The sequence below is a fragment of the Schistocerca americana genome, chromosome 3 (assembly GCF_021461395.2).
Source record: "Schistocerca americana isolate TAMUIC-IGC-003095 chromosome 3, iqSchAmer2.1, whole genome shotgun sequence".
NCBI classification, from domain to species: domain Eukaryota; kingdom Metazoa; phylum Arthropoda; class Insecta; order Orthoptera; family Acrididae; genus Schistocerca; species Schistocerca americana.
This window is the reverse complement of record NC_060121.1, coordinates 773,235,118-773,255,357: the sequence shown is the minus strand read 5'-3', so window position 1 is coordinate 773,255,357 and position 20,240 is coordinate 773,235,118. Positions and strand designations below refer to the sequence as shown.

General features: G+C 39.6%; 1 protein-coding gene across 1 annotated transcript in view; it reads left to right on the top strand.

Annotated features, from left to right (window-relative positions):
• Nucleotides 1-20,240, top strand: part of LOC124605236 (brefeldin A-inhibited guanine nucleotide-exchange protein 1) — a 257,319-nt gene that overhangs the window by 197,539 nt on the left and 39,540 nt on the right. The window contains exons 22-24 of the mRNA XM_047136787.1: nt 70-230; nt 315-575; nt 11,549-11,684. Of these exons, the coding sequence (XP_046992743.1) occupies nt 70-230; nt 315-575; nt 11,549-11,684 (558 nt within the window). The remainder of the gene's footprint in view (nt 1-69; nt 231-314; nt 576-11,548; nt 11,685-20,240) is intronic.

Genomic DNA, 20,240 nt, shown 5'->3' with positions numbered 1-20,240 from the left:
TCTATTAATTTATCATTTATTTTTGTATTCGAGTTATGTAATTAAATGTGGCTTTTGTGTGTCTCACAGATGATCTTTATGCCAAGAATTTTCCAATAATGATTGACTCATTCCAAGATGCTGTCAAATGTTTGTCAGAATTTGCCTGTAATGCAAGCTTTCCAGATACGAGTATGGAAGCAATTAGACTTATCCGTACATGTGCCAAGTACGTTGATGAGAAACCTCAGGTAAACAATACCAAGTGGTCAGAGTTGTCCCTATTCCATAATCTTTGAGATGTAATTTGATTTTCTAATTTTCATTGTTATTAGTTATTTGCAGAATACAACATGGAAGATATTAATGTACCAGTGGAAGACCGTGTATGGGTGAGAGGGTGGTTTCCACTACTGTTTGAATTGTCTTGTATAGTGAGTCGCTGTAAATTAGATGTAAGAACTCGTGGTTTGACAGTCTTGTTTGAAATAATCAAGACATATGGGGAAGCTTTCAGAGCCCATTGGTGGAAAGACCTTTTTCAAGTACTCTTCCGGATATTTGACAACATGAAACTTCCTGAGCAGCATACGGAAGTAAGTTAGCAGAATAAATGGTAAAGTAACAACAAAAATTTAAATTTTTAATTTCTTGTTTTTGTAGTATTCTCATGTATTCATCCTGTTCTTTTCATTTAATGCTCTTTTCATTTAATGCTCCCTATACTTCACTGGAACATCTTCCTGTTCTCACCGCATGCATTCGGAACACAGCTATTGTTGAGTTGGTATAAGATGATCTCTACCAGCTTCCAGCACTGTTGCCAGCTTTCAGCTGCAAAGTGCAAATGACTGCAGGGGAAGACAGTAATTGTCTATAGAGCTGTGGCAATACAGAGGTGTTGCCATTGACATGTTTATGAAAGCACTTTACGTGATTGGTTAAGGAAGACATGCAAAGCTGCTATGTCCAGTACACTGCAACTGTTGGAGATCTTACACGACTTGACTATTGCTGTTAGCATAAACTGATAAAAATTTCTAACTGAATGCCTAGAAGTACACCATTAAATCATTATTGTGCAGATAGTGGTGATGTAATGAAATAGGAACTGACTTAAGTGTGTAGCTAAATTTTACCACAATTGAGCTATATGGTTTTTCCAGTGTTAGAATACCCAGATCACATGCCTTGTTTAACTGACTTTGTTCTTATTGATAATAAAGACACCTGACAAATGAATAGCAGTTGCCTCTGTAATGACAGTATTCCATAAGCTTGATATCTGGAACATCAGTTTTGATGTACGGTAACTCACTGGTGGTTGAAAGTGGTGCTAGGATTTTGATGAAATATAGTCCACAATAAGCCCTGGGACATGCTCAGAAATTGATAGAAATTGTTATCAAGTGAGGTTTTGCAGTGGAGATGACTGGAGCTCAGTTCCCCTTCTGGCTATCCCAATGTAGATTTTCTGTGTTTTTTCCAAAACTGATCCATGCAAATGCTACTATGGTTCCTTTGAATGTACGCGGTAATTTTATTTCCTATCTTTTCCCAGTCTGAACTTTTGATCTGTCTTTAACGACCTCGTTGGTAATGGAACATAAACCATAGTCTTTCTCACTTCCAAGGCGATTGTTAACAGTTGACGCACATGTAGAACCTTAAAATTATTGTGACCTTCTGCATTACTTTGGAAGAAGAATTTTATTGGTGAATCAACAACTGATATATCTGTTTTGGAAACAGATGTTCCACAGCTACACTTTGTTTTAATTTTATTTTTATTATCTTTTGTTCTTTGGCACAACTCCTGGAATCGCACCGTATGCTCAAGCAACCATTTTAGCCATCACCCAAGCTGTCAGGCTGTGATCCATCACAACCACTTGTAATAACCAAACTTCAACCCAGAAACTAGTAGCAAGGAATGAAAGACAAATAAAAGCTTTATTTTTTATTTAGTTCTCTTTTTATAACTGTCAAACATCTGTTTTCAAAACAAAAAATTAAAGTTCTCAGTTCTTTGAAAATTTAATTTTGTTATACAGGGTGTTTCAAAACTTCCATTTCCCTATTTGAAGGATTGCAATTGGGAGTGAATAAGTTTCAATTTGAATTGCAATTTGTGCCCAGAAAGTTACTGTTTCCACACTACTGTAACAAACATATCATATTAGCAGATCCAGTAGTGCTTCATAATAGCTAAACATTATGAGAGTTGGTTATACCTCCTAATCTGGATATTCCTGGGAATTGTGTTGGGAAGCAAATTTGGGCTCTTAGATATGACTTCACCAACTTTGAAGTTATTGAACTCAAAATTATTATAAATCATATAGAATTTAAATGGAAAAGACACTTTTTCCACACAATATAATTACAAAACTTTAGAACATACATCATTTTTCATTTTTTGGATACTGTATGGCAAGAGTGTGAAAGGATTTTCTGAACTACCAGTTGATGAAAGCACCACACGCAACTGATCCTGCAAAAAATTTTCAAATTGTTTGAATGACCTGCTGTCACAGTTGAAATTGAAACAAAACCACACGTTTTCATAGCTCAGCCCAGCATTTTCTTTCTCATAGACAGTTTTAATAGAAAACTTGTACATTGCTAAATATTTATTTGAATGTCATTTAAAAATCCGAAGTAAATTAGATATTATATACACTCTTAAGGCAAAAACAACAACATACCATGAAGGAATTATCTGACTGGGACAGAAATCAGTAGATGTGATATACATGTACAGAAAAACAAATGATCACAGTTTCAGAAGGATTGGATGATTTATCCGAGGGAAAGAGCTTCAGAAACTGAGCAAGTCAATAACATGTTGGTCACCTGTGCCTTTAATGCAAGCAGTTATTTGGCTTGGCATTGATTGACAGATTTATTGTATGTCCTCTTGATGGATATCATGACAAATTCTGTCCAGTTGGTATGTTAGATCATCAAAATCTCAAGCTGGTTGGAGAGCCCTGCCCCATAAATCTGCAAACATTTTCAATCGGAGAGAGATCTGGCAACCTTGCTGGCCAAGGTAGCACTGCTGTGCTGTAAGGGTGCCACAAATGACAACCAAAGGTGTCCCTGCTATGAAAAGAAATGCTGCTGCAGATCATCACTGTGTCCTGAGACTCACCTTCAGCCAGGAATCTCATAGACTGGAGTAGACTTATCTTCAGAAATGAGTCCCACTTTTACTTGAATCCTGGCGACCAGGAAAAGCGTGTCTGGAGATGCCATGGACAGAGGTGGGATACCAATCTTACTGTCACCCAGAGTGCATATTGTGTGTGTGTGTGTGTGTCTTAAAAGTTCATGTTTCACACAATGGTAGAAGAAATACTGATAAAAAAGCCCACAAATGGTGGCCACTTCCACACATACTGAAAATCAGATTGGTGTTTATTTTCTTTACTGCACTATCACAGGTCACATCAGCTCCCAAAAAGTTTCACTTCTAATACAAAAATGCTGTAAGTGGGCATTTAGATATATACACTGAAGTGCCAAAGAAACTGATATAGGCATGCGTATTCAAATACAGAGATATGTAAACAGGCAGGATACTGCACTACAGTCAGTAATGCCTATATAAGACAACTGGTGTTTGGTGCAGTTGTTAGATTGGTTACTGCTGCCACAATGACAGGTTATCAAGATTTAAGTGAGTTTGAACGTAGTGTTATAGTCGGCACATGAGCAATGGGACACAGCATCTCTGAGGTAGCAATGAAGTGGGCATTTTCACATATGACCATTTCACAACTGCACTGTGAGTATAAGGTATCTGGCAAAACATCAAGTCTCCGACATCACTGCGGCCGGAAAAAGATACTGCAGGACAGGACCACTGGCAACTGAAGAGAATCGTTCAGCATGACAGAAGTGCAATCCTTCCGTAAATTGCTGCAGATTTAAATGCTGGGTCATCAACAAGTGTCAGCGTGCAAACCATTCAACGAAACATCACCAATGTGGGCTTTCAGAGCCGAAGGCCCACTTGTGTACCCTTGATGACTGCACAACACAAAGCTTTACGCTTCGCCTGAGCCCGTCTACACCAACAGTGGACTGTTGATGACTGGAAACATGGTGCCTGGTCAGATGGATCTCGTTTCAAATTGTATCGACTGGGTGGACATCTACGGATATGGAGACAACCTCACAAATCCATGGACCCTGCATGCCAGCAGGGGTCTATTCAAGCTGATGGAGCTTCTGTAATGGTGTGGGTCATGGGCAGTTTGAATAATATGGGACCCATTATACATCTAGATACAACTCTGACGGGTGACACGTATTTAAGCATCCTGTCTGACCACCTGCATTCATTCATGTCCTTTGCGCATTCCGACAGACTTGGGCAATTCCAGCAGGACAACATGACACACCACACATCCAGAATTGCTACAGAGTGGTCCAGGAACACTCTTCTGAGTTTAAACACTTCGCTGGCCACCAAACTTCCCAGACGTGAACATTATTGAGCATATCTGGGATGCCTTGCAACGTGCTGTTCAGAAGAGGTTTCCACCCCCTTGTGCTCTTACAGATTTATAGACAGCCCTGCAGGACTCATGGTGTAAATTCCCTACAGCACTACTGCAGACATTAGTCAAGTCCATGCCACGTCGTGCTGTGTAGTTGAACTGTGAGACCCAGTGTTCTGGAATGGAGGTAATAATGGCAACAGTTAGAGGTTTAGGTGACAAGCCACAATAAGACTGTGAAAACTGTACCCTTGCCAGACATAGCTGCACAGTTTACCATCACTAATCTCTCACACACCTGCCTGAAATATGCAGTTACCTCAGGTACAGTATAATTTATTCATCGGGAGTGACATAAGACGCGACATCACACGTGATAAGCTGAGCAGCTAAACTGGAGGTGTGTTGGACTTAAAATCATCCTCTCCTAATAAAATGTGGAAACAGTCCCATAAACAAAATTACAAGAGGGGGGTCTGAGGAATCGCCTCAAAGCTGATCACTGAAGATTTCAGTACATCACATGACTGGCAGAATCACTTAAGACAAAACTCTAACTCACTGCCTTAATCTCTCTTACCAAAATTTAAATGGAGAATGTTACTTAGAAAGTGTTAAACACTGGGAGACAACTATTTTGGAATGGCTGATAATAGATATAATCTTATTAACATTTTCATTGTTGATGGCAATGGAGGTCTTCCGTAATGTATTTCCCTCAAAAACATAGGCTTGTTCTGCTCAGGGAAAAGTGTCAGAGATACCTAAAAGAAAAGAAAAAAAATGACAGCCCTGCTGTGTTTAAATAGTGACGACAGTGGTGAAAAGTTGCCAACATTGTCAGAAAATTTTAAACTACCAGGTGATTTAGAGACATAAAAACACTGCTGTGCCCCTACAATTTTATTAGTAACTGTATGCCACCTGCACTCTCTAAACCTTGAAAATATTTCGTCCTGAAAAGTTAAATACAGAATGATTTGTGGAGAAGTCAGTTTCATTCCTCAAAACAAAGGATGTAATGAGAATAAATATCTTACAGGCTTTGCACACACTTGCACTACCTAGAATGTTGTAACCCAACAGATTGTGTTGAGCCCGGCTGGCTGCGGTCCACTGTCAGTTGGTGTAGAATAAAATGAGGATAATTTTCCAGAATGCTGTCACAGATATCCTAGCAAGTATGACATTGCAGGACTTTGTCGTGATGTTGACATCCTGATCTTTCACACATCAGGTAGATAAATGGATTGTATGTTGCTTTTGTAAAGAACGAAGCAGAACTGGACGATTGTTCAGAAGGGGTCTGGGAGCAGGTTTGGGGATGGTTGGATGGATGGATGGATGGATGGATGGATGGATGGATGGATGGTTGGGTGGGTGGATGTATGGTTGGATGGATGGATGGCACCAAAAAGCAGGGTCCCATCAGATTAGGGAGGGATGCGGAAGGAAATCGACCATACCCTTTCAAAGGAACCATCCCAGCATTTGCCAGGGTGATTTGGGGAAATCACAGTAAACCTAAATCAGGATGGCCAGATGTGGGTTTGAACTGTGGTACTCCAGAATGTAAGTCCAGTATGCTAACCACTGTGCCACCTCAGTCGGTGGTGGTGGCCTGTTGGCGGTGGCAGTGATGGTGGTGGTGGCAGTGGTGGCAATGATTATGCATATGCAGTAAGTTTAGTTGCAGCAGTTGGAAACTGTTTTTTCTCTTTTAGTGTAGATGAGTTGGTTCTAACCAATATCAGTCAGCTAGTGTGACCACTTGTCAGTATGCTATGCTGGCTGGAAATGGCAAACTGCATCTCGCTGCCCCCCCCCCCCCACACACACACACACTTTTTCCCCAAAAATAATACATTTAAAGATTTTTGTTCCTTTTCATGCAGTCATATTTACTTATGCCATTAGTTGAATAAAACAACTTTTTAACATAAAAGATTTCTTCTTCATTCTGGATACTGCCTTAAAAATACCATTTGTTGATGATGTTAAAATGCTAGAGCTTAACCCCTGTTTAAGGGAAATCCCCATTTAAGAAAAAACATTTTTTTCTTCTGAGACTCATTAAAATGGGATTTTACTACATTTGACAACACCACATTAAATACTTTTTCTATCTCTTTCTAATTTCAGATTCACACAGTGTTGTATTGCACTTCTCTCTCTCTCTCTCTCTCTTTGTATCTCTCTCTTAGTGGTTTAAGGTGAGAAATGTCCAGTAGTATAAAAATGGAAAATAGGGGAAAAAATAACTAGTTCTAAGACTATTTATTGGTGCAAAACTTACATGGTGGCCACTTGCTACATAATCCAGTGGTTATTTGATTAACTGACTGTAAAAATGATATTGCAATAAGATAGTTAAAATCATTTCATGTAAAATGAATGACACAGTTAGTGTGTGGAAGTGTCCAGCATTTGTGGGCAGTTCTTATCAGTATTTCTTCTACCATTGTTTGAAATACAGGCCTTTAAGAAGGAAGGTCTTCTTCTTCTTCTTCTTCTTCTTCTTCTTGCGTTACGGCCTCTGTAGGACCACGGGTAGCCCCTTCGTGGACTGCATTCTCCCAGAACCTCTTCATTCTTTCTCTTCTCCTCTCCCGCTCTTCTTCCGAGATCTCCAGTTTCCGTTTCTCCTGGCGGCTCCACTGGTGACATTCTAATCTTTTCTTGTATTCTTCTCTGTCATTGATCTCCGGCATATTTGTCCATGTATATTTGTTCCTCCAATTTTCCTTTCCTTCGACCTTGATTCCCAATTTCAATCAGTTCTTCCGGAGTTCAACAATCCACTTGTTTCCTGTCTTTCCCCTTGTCTTCCCTGTTGTTTCCCACTCTCTCTTCGCCATTCTGTCCATACTCATCCTAACTACATGCCCAGCAAACCTTGCCCTTTTGAGTCTGATTTCCCCGGATATTGTTCTCATGTTCCGGTACAGTTCTTCCCTAGGTCTTCGCATCCACCTCTCTCCACCTCTTTTGGAACCTAGTATTTTTCTCAGTATTTTCCTCTCTTCTTTCTCTAGTTTCTCTGCCCCATTTTTTTTCCAGTGTCATTGTCTCAGCAGCTTATAATACTGCATTCCTCACTGTTGCCTTGTAGTGGCTTATCTTTGCCACTGTGGATATATTCTTTTTATTGTATACCTCTCTCGTCATGCAGAAGGCTGACCTCATCTTCTTTATCCTCTCTGTTATTCCCTCCTTGCTCCTGTTCCTTCCTGTTATAAATTCTCCCAGATATTTAAATTTGTCCACCATTTGCACAGTGCCTTCCGGTGTTTCCCAGACTGCAGTGGTGTTTAATGTCTTTGTCTTGTTATAGGCGATCCTCAGTCCCACCTTTCTGGCTACCTTACTTAAGTTGTCGAGTTGTGTCTTTGCGTCTTCTTCCGTCTCACTTACTATTGCTATGTCATTTGCAAAGGCTAGGCAGATTCCCATTTCCTCGTTTATTGCTCTCCACTGCGTGATCACTTCGTCCAGTGGTATATTGAACAACAATGGTGACAATCCATCTCCCTGTTTAACACCAGTCTTGATCTCAAATTCTTCTGACAGTGCTCCTCTGAATCTCACCCTTGCTTTTGTGTCTGTCAGAATTTCTTTTATGAGTTCTTGTGTAGTTCCATCAAGTCCTCTGTTCTTCAGGATCCTAACAAGAGTCTGTCTGTCGATGGAGTCATATGCCTTTGTGAAGTCCACAAAGGTTATTACTGTCCTTTTGTTTTTAAGGCCCTCTGTTCTATCAGTTGCTTCAGGATAAATATCTGTTCTACACAACCTCTTCCCTTCGTGAACTCCCCTTGGTAGTCGCCAACTGTATTGTCTACCTGTTGTTCTACTCTCTTGAGCAATAGCTTTGACAGCACCTTGTATCCGACCTCTAGTAGCGATATTCCTCTGTAGTTGTTTGCATCTCTCTTGTCCTTCTTGTGTATTGGTACTACAATTGCATTCTTCCATCCTTCTGGCAACTTCTTTGATCTCCAGATCTGGTGAATTATGTTGGTCATGTTGTCTATTGCTTTGTTGCCTCCCCACTTTATCATCTCGGCTGCTATACCATCTTCTCCAGTTGCCTTATTATTCTTCAGATCGCTTATGGCATGTGCGACTTCATCGCTGGATGGAGGGCGTGGCTCTCTCTCTTCTGTGTCAGTCCCCAGTTCCAGCTCTTCTTCAGGTGGTTCACAGTTCAGCAGGTCATGAAAGTGCTCTGCAAAAATCCGACAGTTCTCCTTCGCACTGACAGCCAGCTCCCCTTTTTTATCTCTTATAAACAGTTCTATACCCTTGTATCCAATCCGATTCTTTTTGAATTTCCCGAAAAAGTGTCTGCTGTTGTTTTTCCTGAAGTTGGTCTCAATCTCGTCCAGTCCCTGCTTCATCTTTTGTCTTCTGGTCCATTTTATTGTTCGGGCTGCTTCCTTTCTTGCTCCTAAGAAAACTTCCCGTTTTTCTGGGTGCTTCTTGCTGCTCCAGTCTCTCCAGGCTCTCCTGCGAGTCTCTACCGCTTCCTCACATTCCTTGTTCCACCACCAGTGCTTCTGTTTCTTTTCTTGCTTTCCCCATAGTTTAGCCTGTTTCGCCATATTTCGCTTCATGTCGCCCCATTCATTGAATGATTCAGTTCCTTCCTCATATCTGGATCGATTGTGTCTTAATTTGTCTCTGTCTACCTTTGTTTTCTGTTCGTCTGTGGCAGTCTGTCCCTGTTTGGCATCCAAAGGCACTTAACTTCTGTAAGATAGTGATCCGATTCTATTCTTGTGTTCTTCCTGGCCTTTGTGTTCATCATCTCTTTAGCATTTGTTCAGTTGATTGCTATGTGGTCAATTTGGAATTCCCCAAGGCGGGTGCATGGGTTTGCCCATGTCTTTTTCTTACACGGTTTGGCCCTGAAGTGTGTTGTCATCAATCTCATTTTGTGTTCTCGACACAGTTCAATTAGCCTTTCTCCATTTTTGTTTGTCCGCTGGTGTGCAGGGTATTCGCCCACTACTCCTTTATGTTGCTTCTCTCTTCCAATCTGTGCATTACAATCTCCTACTAGTATCTTTACATGTCTATATGGTATGTTTTACAGTGTATCATCTAGCTCTTCCCAGAAACTATCAGCAACTTTCTTGTCTTTCCTGTTCTTGTCATTTGTAGGTGCATGTCCATTTATTATTGTATACTTTTTGTTCCCTGCTTGAAAAGTCAGTGTTGATATCCTTTATGACCTGCTCTTCATTTCAGTTATGCCATCCTCGTATCTCTTGCCTACTATGAACCCTGTACCAAAGCATCTAGGTGCATGTCTTTCCTTTCCCACTTTAACTCCTGGTTTCCCCTTCAGTATTATGAAGCCTTCTGACTCCACTGTGTCTTCGTCAGTGTATTTTGTTTCTTGCATCGCTAATATTCCAATGCTACTCTCTTCCATCTCATCTATTACCTGTTTAAGTTTACCAGTCTTAATCATTGTCTGTACATTTATGGTTCCAATTCTGAAAGTCTTTTTAGTTTTAATCTTCTTTGAGGTTCTTCGGAGCTCCGACTCTTCCCTTATGCACTTTTTGGCAGGTCCCCCAGAATCCGAATGCCTGCTTGCGTCGACCTTTATCAACAGGGGATTGTCTGTCCCCCTGGGGTAATCTCGATTCCATAGTGTGATCCATTCCATGAGCTAAAGAATTTTTTGTTGGGACGGCTCGTGTCCGTCCAGTTATACGACTGAAGTTGTTAGCCCCAGAAGATGTGTTCTGGCCACCTCTGACATGGGGACACAGACGCCTTTGGTAGCCGCCCCTAACATGGAGTACCGCCGCTACCTGATATGTTTCAGTGGCTCTTCCACTCTCTCTGCCGTTGGGAAGCGACGTTCCTCTTCTGCCTTCGAGACCGTTGGCCGGGCTTCGCCTGTAACCCTAGGTAGGGGCCCTAACTGGGTGCTACCATCGGGAGCCAGATGGACCCAGGTTTTTTTTACGAGGTTGTTACTCCTCCCCCTCCTCCTTCCCCATGACTTGCAAGATGGGGCCCCGGGCTTGGGACCGGCAATGGCGGAGTTTGGGTCCTCTTCATGTAAAACATTGGAATTTTTCAGTTGTGCTTGTGTGTCGTGTTTGGAAGTTTATGTATTCTGACAGAGAACAATACCTTGACTTTGAACTAGTCAGAAACTTACGGATTTTCATGAAGACAAGCTAAAACCGTTGGCAACATGCCATTCTTTTCATGTAGCCAGTCTCTCATGATTTGAAAACCATGGGGGAAAGTAGTCTGGTTACAGACAAGTGCCTAGCCAAGTCCCTAACAGTGGTTGTCTCCACTGTACACCTTATGAATACTTGTGGAGTATAGATGTAGGTCTAGAAAGCAAGGGCAGTAATTTCCTGAAAATTCTGCTTCTCTTCTGTCTTATTTGGTTGATTGGATTTTGTCCAACAAACTTCTCTCTATGTAAAATTTCTGTGGAAGAATCGGACCCAGGAAAGATATCGACATGAAAAGTTCTCCAGAAATTACTGTTGGTCATGAGCCCATCAACTCTTGTTTTCAGTACAAAATAACAAAAAAATAACCTTTGCCACAAAGTATATTAGTACATTTTCAACCAACCCTTTCTTTTTTTTTTTTTTTTTTTTTTTTTTTTTTTTTTTTTTTTTTTTTTTTTTTTTTTCAGATTCTTATCCATTTCATGTAGATAAGAGGCTACATTATCTTTTAGACAGATTTGGCCAAGTAGCTAAACATCTGCATTACAGTAATTTGGCACAACCATATGGTCACAGTTCATCCTTCACATAATGAATGTACATTTGTTACAAATAGCCTCAGTTGGTCAAGTTAAAAGTCTCATGCTCGTCATAACTAGTAATTATGTCAGAATTTTGACCTTAAGGTTTTCATTAGTGTTTTGGTAAAAAAAAAAAAAAAAAAAAAAAAAAAGCTAAATGAATGGATACTGGTATGTGTTGTAAATTGTTTTTGGATTCTGTGGATGTAAATATTCATTATTCGTCTTTCATTTGCTAAAAATCTATGTTCACTAATTTCAGAAAGCTGAGTGGATGACAACAACATGTAATCATGCACTCTATGCAATTGTAGATGTGTTTACACAATATTTTGATGTTTTGGGGCCTCTTCTATTGGAAGATTTGTACACTCAGCTACATTGGTGTGTACAACAAGGTAATTGCTATGTTTGTGTGTTTCTTTTATTATAGCGGTGATAATGAAGAAGTAATTGAAAGAGCCACTATTGCAACTACTATTCATAATTGTGCCTGTGTGTAGGGTGCAACATGGATTTCAGTGGGTACATGCAAGAAGCTCTCTAATAACCATGCATTTATATACAGTTCAAATGTGTAAACAATGGGAAATCAGGAGGAATAATGAGACAATATTATGAAATGAAATGGATGGAGTTCTACTCACCATATAGTGGAGATATTGAATTTGCAGACAGGCACAACAAAAACTCTGTTGTTGTGCTTGTCTGCAACTCAATATCTCCACTATATGGTGAGGAGCAATCTATCCTTTTCACAGTATTGTCAGTTTGAGTGTTTATTATAGCTGTCTCTGTAACAAAAAAAAAAGTCCAGGTGTGAGTAGAACTCTCACACTGCAGGTTCCATACAGACTTCATTGTGTATCTAGACAGTTCATCCATTCCAGGAATTGAAAATCTCGATGACTTTTGCCTGTTATTGACATTGATACTTGCAAGATATCGATTCTGAGGATTCCAAGGCTTTTGAGAATGTTTTAATTTCAAGTTTGAAGTCGGATAACAAATGACAAGTGTGTGTGTGTGTGTGTGTGTGTGTGTGTGTGTGTGTGTGTGTGTGTGTGTGTGTCATAATTAGTAACTAATAGTTTTTGGATTTTTCTCCTAGCCTGTACTGTGAAACCTTGCTTCTTGCCAAATTTTATGAGTCTAGGTCAACGGGAAGTACCCTATAGGTTTTGGTCAGGGAGTTTGTGCAAATCAAAAACTGTGACATAAATGGCTGTATCTTTTGATTTGATTTACACTGCTAAATTACCATTGACCTTAGTTTATGAATTCAATTTCAACTGGAAATGTCTACCTGTTCCTGAGAGAAAGGATTTTTGACAGATGGACAATATTGCTTTGGTGCATTGACTGCTGATATATAGATGCAGCAGAATCTGATTGTCAGGGCTACTACCCATTAGACATGTGTCAACTTTGTGATTTCAACTGTTCAGCCAAGTTTTTAATTCCTTTTTTCTACATGGTAATTCAGTGACAGTCTGTCAAGAACATATCATGCAAAAAATGGCATCAACAACTTGGCTGAACACCCAAAACCATTACATTACTCAGTCATACCAAGAAAACTGGCCTTCATTAGATATGTTAAAATGAAATCAAGTTTACTCTTACAATCTGAGGTAAAATATCGGTAGGACACCCAATATAAACCTTCTGATACAAAGTACCTCATCACAATTATACCATACATAACAAGTAAGTGGCTTTTAACAAGTGCTAAAGTTATATTACAATGCCCAGTACTTATCTGAACTTCGGTGTATTAGTTGTAAAAATGTTGTTATCAAAATTCATGTTCCGTAACATGTTCCGTTATCCAAATTCATGTTCCCCGTCCAGGGGAAGACTGCAACATTTACTGATTATAACTGTAGGGCCAGGACTCTCTAAAATGTGTACCGACTTTACCTCCTTTCCATTTCATAATAAACCACTAAATAAAATCTAACTCCAAGATAAGATCTATAACGTATTTTGACACCTACACAACATTTGCTGTCAGTGTATTACAAGAAATCATACTAGAAATTAGGTATTTTCAAGATATATGTAATCCGGTGTATGTTAGCTTCACTGCATGCTTATTTGTGTTTTCATTTCTGATCTTGCAACATAAATGTTTTTTTGTGTATATTCAGTCCATAGTGTATGAGTTCATGAAACAAAACAATGATATTTCCTTAACATCATGGGTCTTGTGTCCTGTAATGTGATTGGCTGACTAAAGCAAATTGAGCAGCCACCACTTTGTGTGCAAAGCTGATGTGCCACATTTCTTGGTTTTCATGTTTGTTACAAGCAACTCTGTGGACAGGGCATCCACAGCTGTGGTAGTACATTGTATAGCAAGAACTCTGCAAACAGCTGTATCTTGATCAATTTTATTAACACATTTATCATTTTCATGGCGTATAGCAACATTGTCAGGTGCGTATCTAAATGACGAGAAACTGAACCCTAATACATCAAAGTAATACCAGAGCTGTAAGCACCTAATTATGAGTATAGATAAAAACACAAGTACACTTACAAAATTAAAATATGATAAAATTTAAACATCATGGTGGAGAATACAGAAGGCTCAATGTTCATAGCAAAAACCATAATGTCTGTAAGGCGGATATTCAGTGTATAAAAGGATGGGCAGTGGAAAACCTACGTTTTTAGCATTTGTAGACTTAGAGAAAGCTTTTGACAATGTTGACTGGAATACTCTCTTTCAAATTCTAAAGGTGGCAGGGGTAAAATACAAGGAGCAAAAGGCTATTTACAATTTGTACAGAAACCAGATGGCAGTTATAAGAGTTGAGGGGCATGAAAGAGAAGCAGTAGTTGGGAATGGAGTGAGACATGGTTGTAGCCTCTCCCCGATGCTATTCGATCTGTATAGCAAGCAGTAAAGGAAATAAAAGAAAAATTTGGAGTAGGTATTAAAATCCATGGAGAAGAAATAAAAACTTTGAGGTTCACCAATGACATTGTAATTCTATCAGAGACAGCAAAGGACTTAGAAGAGCAGTTGAACGGCATGGACAGTGTCTTGAAAGGAGGATATAAGATGAACATCAACAAAAGCAAAACGGGGATAATGGAATGTGGTCGAATTAAGTCGGGTGATGCTGAGGGAATTAGATTAGGAAATGACACGCTTAAAGTAGTAAAGGAGTTTTGTTATTTGGGGAGCAAAATAACTGATGATGGTCGAAGTAGAGAAGATATAAAATGTAGACTGGCAATGGCAAGGAAAGCGTTTCTGAAGAAGAGAAATTTGTTAACATCGAGTATAGATTTAAGTGTCAGGAAGCCGTTTCTGAAAGTATTTGTGCGGAGTGTAGCCATGTATGGAAATGAAACATGGACGATAAATAGTTTGGACAAGAAGAGAATAGAAGCTTTCGAAATGTGGTGCTACAGAAGAATGCTGTAGATTAGATGGGTAGATCACATAACTAATGATGAAGTATTGAATAGAATTGGGGAGAAGAGGAGTATGTGGCACAACTTGACAAAAAGAAGGGACCGGTTAGTAGGAGATGTTCTGAGGCATCAAGGGATCACAAATTTAGCATTGGAGGGCAGCGTGGAGGGTAAAAATCGTAGAGGGAGACCAAGAGATGAATACACTAAGCAGATTCAGAAGGATGTGGGTTGCAGTACGTACTGGGAGATGAAGAAGCTTGCACAGGATAGGGTAGCATGGAGAGCTGCATCAAACCAGTCTCAGGACTGAAGACCACAACAAACAAACAGTGGAAAACATTCTGTGCCATGTAACAATGACGTGCTTATAACAAAAAAGTGAAAGTGAGATGAGATGCTGGACCAAAAGTACATATCACTAAGCAAGAACCAGAAGGCTTACCATCAAGTCAACACAACAGAAAGCAACCCAGGTGAGCTGCAGAAATCACTGGTTGCACCGTGCATCCAGGGTAAGACGGTGAAACAGTTTGAGAAAGTTCAAGGGCTGCCTTGAGTACCCGCTTTCGAGAATATGATCGCTATGTGGTCAGTATATTTAAAAATTTAAGAATTTTACATAGGGAGAAAAAGAGTCATACCCTTAATATTTGAGAAGGGGTAGAGATTATGTGTAACATGAAATTGCATCCACAGCTCATATTGAACAACATTGAGCTATGATGCGGGGCATTTCATCCAATAATGACTGTATTTTTAGAGCCTAGTGGTTCCTTTAACCTTGTTTCCCCTTAAGGCATTTTTTAGTTTTGTAATATCTGTTCCTTACTGCGTGTTTGGTTGGGCCACCACTTTATGTGCAATGTAATTTGCTCCTGTGTCTGTGTCCGGGTCTATCTTCTAGACTTTCCATATATGGTATCTGCTTGGTGTATTACCCTTATTTTGTTAAAATTGATGAAACAGACCCACAAGTTTCATAGTAAGCTTAAGTATTGTGAATGTGGTTCTGGTTTCTCCCCTCCCATGACATGGTTTGATTTCTTCCCACCCTTGTCATGGTGATGCTTATTGCTCCATTGTTGGTGGAACAGTTTCAAGACAGACCATCACTGCACCCTCTTGGACATTTTGTGTCCACCACTGATGCATGTTGTGACTGATACTTTTTCCAGGTGGTTTCTGGAGCAGGATCCCATAAGCTTGGACACTGCCCTCCCTCAAACTGGATCTACAGGACAACAACATTGAGCTATGACACGGGGAATTTCATCCAATAATGACTGTATTTCGAGAGCGTAGTGGTTCCTTTAACCTTGTTTCCCCTTAAGGCATTTTTGCTAAAGCTAGAGGAGGTTCTTTGTTCACTTTATAGTATAGGAAATACAAAAAGTTAGTTATATGTGGTGACTTCAATATTAATTGTATAAGTGATTGTGCAAGGAAGAGGATGCTGGTAGACCACCTTAATTCATATAATCTTGTGCAAACCGTATTCTTTCCAACGAGAGTGCAAGGGAACAGTAGAACAACCATAGACAACATTTTTGTTCATTCCTCATTACTAGAAGGGCATTCTGTTAGCAAAAAGGTGAATGGCCTTTCAGATCATGATGCACAAATTTTAACTCTAAAAGATTTTTGTGCTGCAACACGTGTTAAATATAGTCACCAGCTGTTTAGGAAAGCTGATCCAGTTGCTGTAGAGACCTTTGTAAACCTTATCAAGGAACAAGAGTGGCAAGATGTTTATAGCGCTGATACAGTAGACGATAAATATAATGCTTTTCTCAAGACTTTTCTCGTGCTCTTTGAAAGTTGCTTTCCGTTAGAACATTCAAAACAGGGTACTAGCACAAACAGGCAGCCTGGGTGGCTGACTAGAGGGATAAGAATATCTTGTAGAACAAAGTGGCAATTATACCAAAACGTTAGAAACAGTCAGAATCTAAATGCAGCAGCCCATTACAAACAGTATTGTAAGGTGCTTAAAAAAGTTATTAGGAAGGCAAAAAGTATGTGGTATGCAGATAGAATAGCTAAGTCTCAGGATAAAATTAAAACCATATGGTCAGTCGTAAAGGAAGTGGCTGGTCTGCAGGGACAGGTCGAGGATATAGAATCAGTGCGTAGTGGGAATATCCGTGTTACTGATAAGTCGCATATATGTACGGTATTTAATAATCACTTTCTGAATATAGCAGGTGAACTAAATAGAAACCTAGTCCCAACAGGGAATCATATAGCACTCTTAGAAAACAGTGTTCCAAGACTGTTACCTGCAATGCTCCTCCATGATATTGACAAGAGGGAGATTGAGTTAATAATTAAATCACTAAAGACCAAGAACTCTCATGGATATGACGGGGTATCTAGCAGAATACTGAAGTATTGTTCTATGTATGTCAGCCCAGTACTTAGCCATATCTGTAACTTTTCCCTTAGGAGTGGTCGGTTTCCTGACCGATTAAAGCACTCGGTAGTGAAGCCACTTTATAAAAAGGGAGACAGGGATAATATTGACAATTATAGACCTATTTCTATGCCATCGGTGTTTGCTAAAGTTATCGAGAAGGTTGTATCTACAAGGTTACTGGAGCACTTAAATTCACATAATTTGCTGTCAAATGTTCAGTTTGCTTTTAGAAATGGTTTAACAACTGAAAATGCTATATTCTCTTTTCTCTGTGAGGTTTTAGATGGATTAAATAAAAGGTTGCGAATGCTAGGTGTTTTCTTTGATTTAACAAAGGCTTTTGACTGTGTTGACCACAAAATATTACTGCAGAAGTTGGACCATTATGGAGTAAGGGGAGTAGCTTACAATTGGTTCGCCTCTTACTTTAAGAACAGAAAGCAGAAGATAATTCTCCGCAATATTGAGAGTGGTAGTGATGTTCACTCCCAATGGGGCACTGTTAAGTGGGGCGTTCCCCAAGGGTCGGTGCTGGGGCCACTGCTGTTTCTTATTTATATAAATGATATGGCTTCTAGTATTACAGGTAATTCAAAAATATTTCTGTTTGCTGATGACACCAGCTTGGTAGTGAAGGATCTTGTGTGTAATATTGAAACAGTATCAAATAATGTAGTTCATGGAATAAGTTTGTGGCTTGTGGAAAATAATTTGATGCTAAATCACAGTAAGACTCAGTTTTTACAGTTTCTAACTCACAATTCAACAAGAACCGATATTTTGATCAGACAGAATGGGCATATTATAAGCGGGATGGAACAGTTCAGGTTCCTAGGCGTTCGGATAGATAGTAAGCTGTTGTGGAAAGCCGATGTCCAGGATCTTGTTCAGAAACTAAATGCTGCTTTATTTACCATTAGAACAGTATCTGAAATAAGTGACACTTCAACACGAAAAGTAGTCTACTTCGCATATTTTCATATGCTTATGTTGTATGGTATTATTTTTTGGGGTAATTCTTCTGATTCAAAAAGGATATTTTTGGCTCAAAAACGGGCTGCTCGAGCTATATGTGGTGTAAGTTCGAGAACCTCTTGTCGACCCCTATTCAATAGTCTGGGAATTCTGACATTGCCCTCACAGTATATATTTTCTTTAATGTCGTTTGTTGTTAGCAATATTAGCCTATTCCCAAGAGTTAGCAGCTTTCACTCAGTTAATATTAGGCAGAAATCCAATCTGCATGTGGAATGCACTTCCTTGACTCTTGTGCAGAAAGGAGTGCAGTATTCTGCTGCATCCATTTTCAATAAGCTACCACAAGAACTCAAAAATCTTAGCAGTAGCCCAAACTCTTTTAAGTCTAAACTGAAGAGTTTCCTCATGGCTCACTCCTTCTATTCTGTCGAGGAGCTCCTGGAAGAGCTAAAAAATTAAGCAAATTCCTGTGTTACATTGTTGATTTTCTTTATTTAAACTTACGACTTGTCACCTGAATATGTTTTTTTATATTTCATTTTATCTGTTTCTAATATTGTGTTATAATTTCATGTATTGACTCGTTCCGTGACCATGGAGACTTTCCTTAATTTGGTCCCACAGAACGATAAATAAATAAATAAATGTCTGCCAACCACAGCTTCACAATATATCCCATCGCATTAGCCAACAAGCTTCTCCGGTACCAATGACATCAGTTTTGCTTCTGCCATCTTGGTTATCAGCCATCAATTTCTCACCCCGTCCCTTCCCCCTGGGATCCCCCCCCCCCCAAAAAAAAAAAAGAAAAATCCCTAGATGATACATGCAACTCCCATTGATCTTTTTCCTACCCGCCACATTCCCCAGATGGGACTCCTCTGCGCTATGCACTACCTGTGTTGTTCTCACTGGTGCTGGGACAGAAAGAGTGTAATGGTGCACCCTGTGTTAGCATGAAAATGGAATATCTTGCACGACATTACTGTCAACAGCTATAGTGCTGCTACTCAGATTCTAATGGATAGTCTTTGTATTAGACAGAACTCTGATACGGTTGGACTTAATTTGCTTAGGATGTGGATTTAAGATTGCTTGCATTGGTTGTGAGTGGGCTCTTGTATTCATCCCTTGTAGTGAGTAAACCCTGTTCTTTGTGTGAGTGGATTGCCTTTTCACAAAATTTTGTATGGCTGTGATACAATTTTCAGTCCAGGTAATTTGTAACAAGTGAAACAGAAAAACGTATTTTTTCTCTCCACAACAACTCAGTTGTATTGCACAGTGCTCTGTTTAATCTTCATTGATTTCATTCTTGACTGATTGATGTTTAGTTTGCCTCGGAGTCAGTAAGCTCCTTCACTTTCACCCAAAACTCATGTCCCAAATTTTTGCTTTATAAATTGCTAGCTGAATGCATATTGTGTTATTTTCAGACTCTCAGTATCCTACAGTTGTTCACAAGCAAATAATACTCACAAGAACTCAGGCACAATACAGTCACAAAAACAAACTTGCTAATAGTGCGCCTTACCCCACAAACGCTATCAGCAAGCAAAGAAACTAAAGATAATGGGACAGTTTCCAATCACTTAATTCCTCTAATCACTTGTGATAGTCTTACTATGTCGTGACACTTACATTACCGTATTTTAATGCACTCTACCGAGATAGAATTGCCAGTAATTTTGCTTCTGCCATCTTGGTTATCAGCCATCAATTTCTCACCCCGTCCCTTCCCCCTGGGATCCCCCCCCCCCCCCCCCCAAAAAAAAAAAAGAAAAATCCCTAGATGATACATGCAACTCCCATTGATCTTTTTCCTACCCGCCACATTCCCCAGATGGGACTCCTCTGCGCTATGCACTACCTGTGTTGTTCTCACTGGTGCTGGGACAGAAAGAGTGTAATGGTGCACCCTGTGTTAGCATGAAAATGGAATATCTTGCACGACATTACTGTCAACAGCTATAGTGCTGCTACTCAGATTCTAATGGATAGTCTATTGAAACATTAATGTTGATTTATGACTCATCAATGCACATAAGACATATACAGAGACAGGATTCTGTAGTGGGGGTTCAGTAGTTCTGTTGATTCCCTTTTGTTGTGACCGACAGAACTT